The following is a 9,224-nucleotide window of genomic DNA, read 5'->3' on the forward strand; positions in this document are numbered from 1 at the left end:
TGTGTTGAGCCACCCAAAACTGCACAGATGGACAATGAGGGATTTCAGTCAAAGAAAGAATCATTTAGTAGTACGCATCAAAATATGGTGTAACCAAAAGGTAATAATGTCAGTCATCAGCCTTGCCATTCTTCTTTTCTGTCAAATTTGTGTTGTCTAATTAATTTGTGCATTGTTATCTTTGGGGTATCCTGCAGTTAAGGACATGCTGGTAAAGGAGGACAATTAACAAAAAGTGGACCAAACACTTGCGTCTGAAGTCGAGGAGAATGTGAAGAGTTTCTAGTGTTATTATTTTATTAAGTTTATCTTTTTTTTTCTAATGTATAGTAATGAACCTGAACTATTTTGTTTAGTTAAAATAATTTTCGTTGTCGTAGTTTTAGACATGTGATGGTTTGAGTGTTTGAGTTGGTTTGGATGTAATACATTTTATGGTATGTAATGATATTTTTGGATTATTCGATTTCGAATAGCATAATTTTATGTAGTATTGTTTTTTACGTATGAAAAACATGTTAATGGTATATATATTCAGTTTACAAATAATTCCTGCCAAATTAATATAATACAAATCATTATAAATAATGGGGCCTACCTGTGGGCCCCATTTTTTTTCCAAATTCAAAATGCAAAGGTAACATACATAGTGTGATACTATAAACATAAATTGATGTTACCTTTGATGTCTATTGTAACACAAAAGTCCATGTTGCACCAGGGCAAAGGAAATGTTACCTTAGGGGTCAAAGGTAACTCGAAAAAAAGCAACTTAAATTTTATGTTACCTTAGGTCTTTTGGGTGGCTATGGTAACATTTTTTTGGCCTGTTGTAACAATTTTTGGGTGTTGTTGTAGGCCATCTATGGCGTAGTGGGAGATAAACTCACTTGTAAAAATAAGCAGCAGGACCCATAAAAATGCATAAGATTATGACAGCGGCAGAAGTTGCCACTCGATATAAGATGAACAAAACAAGAAAATTAAAAATTTTGATTATGAAGAATACATTCAAGGTCCACTACAAGAAAAAAAGGCTAAATTCGACCGAAAAAAATCGGTCAAATTTAGCTTAATTCGACCGCGCGCATTCGAATTTACGTAAATTCGACCGATTTTAAACCGGTTGTAATAAACAGACTCGAATTTAGAAGTTCGGTCGTATTTAACTAAATTCGACCGTCCAAATAACGATCGAAAAATACGACCGCTTAAATTCGATTGGAAGAATTTGACTGGAGGCAGTCAAATTGATTTATCAATTAAAATTTGAAAATCCCACCAAAACAATTAAAATTTTCAAAAATCCCATCAAATTCAATTGTATGTGGTTGAAAATTAATTTTAACTACTTTTGGTTGTAAATTAAATTTGACCGAAATCAATCAATTTTAACAAACATATTTTAAAAAAAAAGGTAGCGTACATTAGTACTCCATACAAACAAAACCAAAGATCCAAAATTTCATAAAGATCAAATGGGTGGTTTTCAATCACATCAGCAATTACTTTACTTACAAAACGATCCCGCAAACTGAATTAAGATTTACTAGATACCATAATAGTCAAGCTAACTGTTTGATAATTAAATGGTTGAATAGAAGTATAAAACAATCCCCAACAATCAAAGAAACAAATAAAAAACAAGTGATTTTTAATTGTTGCAAAACGAATATCCAAACTTTAAAACCCTAACAAAAAGGCTTTCATCCTTGCATAAAATCTTTCCCGATTCTTTAATTTGTGCACCCTTTTCTCCAAAACATCAACCTTAACAAACAAAGAAGTAACAAAAAAAGTAGCCAAGAATCAATGAATAATAAGCATCAGCAATGAGTAGAGCATTTCTCTGGCTCTTTCTAATAATCAATTGAGAAAGTTTCGAGTGACTGACTAGGCCCTTTGCGGATTGGGTTTTGAATGGACTTGGCTTACCTTTCCAGCCTCCTGATTAAAATAAAAGATAAACTAATTGAATCAAAGATACATGAGAGAGAGTACAATTTATCGGCTTTAGAGACGAGCTTCTAGGGATTAGAAGTTGTCATGGCTGATCACTTTAATTTTTCACTGATCCTTGCAACAATTAACCAATTATCTCTTACTTGGAGAGAGAGGATTAAACAAAAAGAGTTGGAGATTAATGTGTAGCATGAACATGGCGGCGCTGCGTATAGGAAGTAGTAATGCTTTGTCGGGTTTTGAGATGGGGTTTTGAACATGGTTTGTTGGGCTTTTAAATTGGGCCTAAAATCTCAGTTAATAATTTGCTTTATTGAGTAAAAAAGTGGTCGGTGGGTAATGTATTTGTAAATGTAAAATTAGAAGTAAAATAATTATTTTAGTGTCAAGTTCAAATTCTTAGGTTTTTCGAAAAGAAATGTTATTAGCTTTTGAAGTTGGTGGACAATGAAAGAGATATTATTTATTTACTTTTATGAATGGATTTGATGAGACTTAACGTAAAAATATATCTTATTTTAAATTATTATATATATTGATATTTCAAGGGATTTATTTATATTAATATTCATATATTAATTTTAATGTGTTTGACTATTATCAAAGCTTGCACCATATGAATTCTTTGTTTTAACAAAAATTAGAAACTAGATTTTGTTAAAGTTTATTATAAATGTAACTGAAATTTGAGTGCGGTAAATTTAGAATTAAGTTAAATTATACCTTATTTATTAAAAAAAATTAGGTTATGTGGTTATATATATATATATATATTTTAATTTTGTACATAACATTTTTTCAAAGCATTTTAACATCTATGTGATTGGATCATTCGGTTAAATATGATAATATTCTGAATTTAGCCTTTTATTAGGGTAAAAAATGCTTACAAAAGCTATTGTACACCTAACTAGTCTTTAGTCCTGAATTGGTATTTCAATTTTTTTTAAATATTTTTCAATAGATATATATATTAGGGATATAACCAAAGTTTCAAATCAAATAAATTTATTTGGTTTTCCATTTTAACAGTCACACATCTGTTTGACTAGTACAACTAACAAGTGTTTAGTCCTGAATTGGTGTTTTGATTTTTTTTTTTAAAATTCAACGATTCAACCATATGTATGTCAATATATATATATATATATATATATATATATATATATATATATATATTAGCGATATAACCAAAGTTGCAGATTAGAATAATTTTATTTGGTTTGTCATTCTAACAGACAAGCATCAGTTTGACTAGTACGACTAACTAATGTTTAGTCCTGAATTGGTCTTTTTATTTTTTTTTAAATATTTTTCATCGATCCAACCGTATGGATGTTAATATATATATATATATATATATATATAAATATATATATATATATTAGTGATATAACTAAAGTTTTAGATAAAAATAATATTATTTGGTTTGTCATTTTAAAAGTCAAACATGAGTTTGACTAGTACAACTACCTAAGACTAGTACAACTACCTAGTGTTTAGTCCTGAATTGGTGTTTTAATTTTTTTAAAAATATTTTAAATTAATCCAACTGTATGGATGTCCATAGATATATATTAGTGATATAACCAAATTTTCAGATCAAAATAGTTTTATTTGGTTTGCCATTTTAAAAATCAAGTATCAATTTGACTAGTACAACTACATAGTGTTTAGTCCTGAATTTGTGTTTCGATTTTTTAAAAACTATTTTTAATCAATCCAACCATATGGATGTCCATGGATATAACCAAAGTTTCAGATCAATTTTATTTGATTTGCCATTTTAAAAGTCAAGTATCAGTTTGACTAGTACAATTACCTAGTATTTAGTCCTGAATTAATGTTTCAATTTTTTTAAAACTATTTTTCAACTTTCAAACCTTATGGATGTCAATATATATATGTATATATATATTTGTGATATAATCAAACTTTCATATCAAAACAATTTTATTTGGTTTTCCATTTTAAAAGTCAAACATGAGTTTAACTAGTACAACTACCTAGTGTTTAGTCTTGAATTGGTGTTTTGATTCTTTTAAAAATATTTTACATCGATCCAACCTTATGGATGTCGATATATATATATATATATATATATATATATATATATATATATATATATATATATACATATATTAGTGATATAACCAAAATTTAAGATCAAAATAATTTTATTTGGTTTACCATTTTAAAGTCAAAGTATCAGTTTGACTAGTACAACTACCTAGTGTTTAATACTGAATTGGTGTTTCGATTTTTCTAAAAAACATTTTATCGATCCAACCGTATGGATGTCCATAAATATATATATATATATATATATATATATATATATATTAGTATAACAAAAGATTCAAATCAAAATGACTTTATTTGGTTTACCATTTTAAAAGTCAAGCATCAGTTTCACTAGTACAACTACCTAGTGTTTAGTCCTAAATTGGTGTTTCAGCTTTTTTAAATATATTTTTTCATCGATCCGAATGTACGGATGTCAAAAGATATATATTAGTAATATAACCAAAGTTTCATATCAAAATAATTTTATTTGATTTGTCATTTGAAAAGTCAAACATTAGTTCGACTAGTACAACTACCCAGTGTTGGCGAGTAGTTAATATCTTAAATAAGTGTGTTTAGTCCTGAATTGGTGTTTCAATTTTTTAAAAATATTTTTAATCGATCCAACTATATGGATGTCCATAGATATGATATAACCAATGTTTCAGATAAAATTAATTTTATTTGGTTTGCCATTTTAAAAGCCAAACATCAGTTTAACTAGTACAACTACCTAGTGTTTAGTCCTAAATTGGTGTTTCGATTTTTTAAAAAACAGTTTATCGATCCAACTGTATGGATGTATATATATATATATATATATATATATATATATTAGTCATATAACCAAAGTTTCAGATCAAAATAATTTTATTTGGTTTGCCGTTTTAAAAGCCAAGCATAAGTTATACTAGTACATCTACCTAGTGTTTAGTCCTGAATTGGTGATTTGGTTTTTCTAAAAATACTTTTCATCAATCCAACCATATGGATGTCAACATATATATATATTAGTAATATAACAAAAGTTTGACTAGTACAACTACTTGGTGTTTAATCCTGAATTGGTGTTTCAATTTTTTAAAAAATATTTTTCAGAGATCTAACCTTATGGATGTCGATATATATATTTTATTGATATAAAAAAAAATTCAGATCAAAATATTTTTATTTGATTTGTTATTTTAAAAGTTAAGCATTAGTTTGAATAGTACAACTTAGTAGCACCAATTTTTTTGAAAAAAGTAAAGAAATTTGAAAATTGTTTTAGCGTACAATTTATGTTTTTAAGAACTAAATTTTTATTTGGATAACTTTTATTCTCTCTCATATTTATAATTTCAAAATATTCACTAACATGTAAATAAATTTTTAATTAAAAATTTAAATTCTGAAAAATCCTAAATACAACCGAATTCCATTGAAATATAACTTTGAAAAGAGCGGGAAAGTTACCATAACTTGTCAAATTTCACCAAACTTGAGTTTGAAGCTCTTACTATTACCAGAAAGAACTATTTATAATGAATATTGGATATCGAAATTCATTTGGTCGCACAAGTTCTTGGAGACACAATCAAAGTGAGAAATAAAGATTCTTAATCAAACCGCGCAAAGGAAATAATTTTTATTCTCCTCCGTCACCTTCATGAAGGCCATATAACTGAATAACTTACTCTGAAAGATCCACTTGAACTTTTTAAAATTTGAGAGATATATATGATCATCAAAAGACCGCGATTCCTCCAAAAGCTTTGATACTAACCCTTTCCCTAAAGTAAATATGCAACAATTTATTAATGAGGTTTTCTTCCATACCTCTTGTACCACTCCCAATGAGAATTATTTGGAAATCAAGTTTCATTCGTTTCAGCTCCGATTCACTTCGGGACGACACCAAATAAACGCCAATACAATTTCATAAATCAACAGGGACAAATTATGAAAAGATATCCAAAATACGGGCCGCCTCAATTTTTCCTCCATACCTCGTGTACTACCCTCTACGAGAATTATTCGGAAACCGAGTTTCATTCGTTTCAACTCTGATTCACTTGCGGGCGACCCCAAATAAACGCGAATGCAATTTCATAAATCCATAGGGACAAATAAAAGTGATGTTTATAGCTTTGGTGTAGTTCTTGTTGAGCTTTTGACAGGACAAAAATCAATCCTTGTACCTATATTCGACAAAGAAGGACGAAGTTTAGCAACACATTTCATATTAGCAATAAAAGAGAATCGAATCTTTGACATTCTTGATCCCCGACTTGTAGAAGAGGGCTGAAAGGAAGAGATCACAACATTTGCTGACATTGCATATAGATGCTTGAACTTGAATGGGAGGAAGAGGCCTACAATGAAACAAGTTGCAGCAGAGCTAGAAAGTATTAACGTGCCACGTAATTCACCTACAGCTGAACAATCTTATGAAGAAATTTAATATCCAGTAAATGATCAACTGAATGGGCTTTGGGAGCTTGTTTAACTTCTATGAGCTCCTCAACAAGTAAGAGTGTCAAGATTGATACAGAGCCTCTTATCAGAAAATAAAAGAAATGGTGTGTCCAGGCCTATTCCTGCTACATGGTCTTAAACAGAGAGCAAAAAAGGCAGGCTCTATCCTCACGGTGAGGTATTCATCCAATCGCATATTAACTATTCTGAATTATTTTTGTACTTCCGTATTTTTTTTCTGTCGCTTTTTGAAAATATTTGAAGGAATGGATAAATATGGTAGAAGCTTCACTTAAGGTATGCCTGTATATTGAGGGTAATGTATTCGAAACTTAAGGAATATATTTAAACTATCACGAGCATATCCTAACATAGCTTCGCTTCCTGAAGTACTAGAACCTAAAATAATGTGATGCAAAAGGAGACCAAGAAAAGTTGCAGCAAGGGTTAATTGTGTGATTGCCTCGCAAAGCAAGGAAACACAATGAACAAGATAATAAGAGGAACTTTGCTAGTTTTTATTAATAATATCAAATGCAAAAGAAAGGTTGAAAAACAACAGAGTACTTATTCATGCCGTTAGATAGGCATTACTGGTTATCACACACCAAACAACTGAAAATTGAAACATGGTCCTAGTGGAAAAGCAAACAACAAAAATGAAACAGACTTCATGTGCCGTTGGATAAGCATTACCGGTGACGCACCGAACAACTGAAAACGAAAACAAGAGACTGATAGTGGAAATAGGAACTATCTCCACTACTCTCCGGACAGTATCTCCACCTGCACGACAATTTATTAGTACTACCTAGAACACAAAACATTACAATACATAAGAAACAGTAATAAGACTTGGACTCAACAACGCGTGCGAGTTTACTAGCAGTTCCTTAAAATCAACAACGCCTTGGTGCCACTTTCATTCCACTTGAGCTCCTTCTTCGATAGGAATGAACTCCCCTAACGGTGACAGTATACCAAACGGCTTCCATTCTGGCTCAGTTTCCATGTCATCAGGGTTCTTAACTAGTGGTTCCTCCAAGCTTTCAACTTTGTAAGAGTAGAAATTGGCGCCAGTAAAAATGCCGTCGTCCATCACTGTGACAACTGTTTCCCCGGTATAAAGGACATCACGCTGAGTGTAAGAAAACGGAACATCACAAGTACCATTGGTTGCCACCATTCGCATCGTCACCTTTTTCCCTGCTGGTACCATCTTCAGGTAGCTATGGGTTGTCTTAGTTTCGTCTACAGTGGTTTTATTCCATGTAAGCTCTCCATTATACTCACTCTCCACTGTTACTTTACCTTCCTTGATAAATGGGATGCCTATCCTAGCAGTAGCTGTCGCAGTCAACCTGATTGAGATACTGCTGCTCCATGTAGTGGTTGTCCTCTGCAGACGTTGGAGCATGTACGCATGCAACTCGGGAGTACTGGTGTTGTTTGAGTATACTTTCTCGCTCATTGTGTCGATGGTCTCATTGTAAATTCTTGCATTCATGAGGTGGTATTGGTAATTAGAGATCGTCCTTGAAGAGACAGCCTCTACAACCTTAAATCTGGATTCTGGAATGATTGAAGAAGGATCACGAGCGAGGTAGTTTTTTTTATTATCCCTGTTGGGCACCCTGTTGCAGAATCTATTAACGGCTACGGTTTTAAGAGCAATAGTATCATCGGTTAATTTGATTGCCTCAAATAGTGTGGTGTTATCTGGCGTAACTAATTCAGGCCGAATCCATCCGCGTTCGTTCCAGTATTTTTGAAAGTGCAAGCTACGAATGTGAATGCTACTATTGGCAGTCTGGATGATCTCATTGGTCGACAAAATTGGATTGTCGTCCACCTTATTTAGATCAAACTGAAGATGTTCATGTTTTTTGTAAGTGACGGATTTGAGAAATTTATTTGCATTCTGGAAAGCCACATATCTTGGAAGTATCACCAGCGACTCCCAATCAATTACATTGAATACATCGGAGAGGTCCGCAGCATTTGAGGTGTACTGTGCCAGTAAGCATCCCTCATAGAGTCCAGTAGTTCTCCAGAAGGACACATTCTTCCCAAGATGAACATTGATAAGCCGGGTGCTATTAGCATTTCCAGTAGGCCTGAACAGCGTACAAGAACGCTTGGATTGGTCTTCCTCAGTGGTTTCAGCCTTGGCAACAACGGCATCATTAGTGTCGTTCAACACCAGGTAGCGGTTGTTGTAACAATTCCTAATGTGAACCATTCCATTCCCAGTTGCAGATCTGTGGACTTCAAACTTTGCTTCGAGCATCCCAACACGCTCAGCATAAAACTTGACATAATCCTTGATGCTGTCTGGATTTCCTTTGACACATCCCAATAAATTGGGACTAAATCTTGACTTGAGCAGAATAAACTTTGGCAAGAAAACAGAAGCCATTTGAATCGGTGTCTCCTGACTTGGAAAAGATACATCAACTATTTCACTCATTTTTGGGTCACTTGGCAAAGTTACAGAAGCCATTTCACTCAATAAATAGTCTTCTAACTTGCTGTATAGATAAATGTATGTGTTTCAGTTGGGATGCCCTTAAACTCATCATATCCACCCTCCTTTTATAGTGAATGACAGGCATACTGATCAGCTTACAGCTGATTCTTTCTATAAATTTCATATTTCACCAATTAAAAATCACATGCATATTCACGTATGAGTACGACCAATCAAACACAAAATCACAAAACAAAAATAAAAACGT

General features: G+C 32.1%; 1 protein-coding gene across 1 annotated transcript; it reads right to left on the reverse strand.

The window, feature by feature from the left end:
• Positions 1–6,150: 6,150 nt before the first annotated feature.
• Positions 6,151–8,989, reverse strand: LOC141707906 (uncharacterized). Its single transcript, XM_074511379.1, has 3 exons — positions 7,418–8,989; positions 7,183–7,297; positions 6,151–6,383 (listed from the first exon to the last, which is right to left on the reverse strand). The coding sequence occupies exons 1-3, from the start codon at positions 8,987–8,989 to the stop codon at positions 6,151–6,153; spliced, it is 1,920 nt and encodes a 639-aa protein (XP_074367480.1).
• Positions 8,990–9,224: the final 235 nt, after the last annotated feature.

This window comes from Apium graveolens, chromosome 1 (genome assembly GCF_009905375.1).
Source record: "Apium graveolens cultivar Ventura chromosome 1, ASM990537v1, whole genome shotgun sequence".
NCBI classification, from domain to species: Eukaryota; Viridiplantae; Streptophyta; class Magnoliopsida; order Apiales; family Apiaceae; genus Apium; species Apium graveolens.

What these genes read in the sequence shown, in the direction of transcription:
- LOC141707906 (XM_074511379.1), bottom strand. Translation starts at nt 8,989, where the DNA reads ATGGCTTCTGTAACTTTGCCAAGTGACCCAAAAATGAGTGAAATAGTT. An exon ending in CTATCGAAGAAGGAGCTCAA is followed by an intron (nt 7,298 to 7,417) that starts GTGGAATGAAAG and finishes TTTGTGTTCTAG; the next exon opens with GTAGTACTAATAAATTGTCG. An exon ending in AGTTGTTCGGTGCGTCACCG is followed by an intron (nt 6,384 to 7,182) that starts GTAATGCTTATC and finishes GTTTCATTGTAG; the next exon opens with GCCTCTTCCTCCCATTCAAG.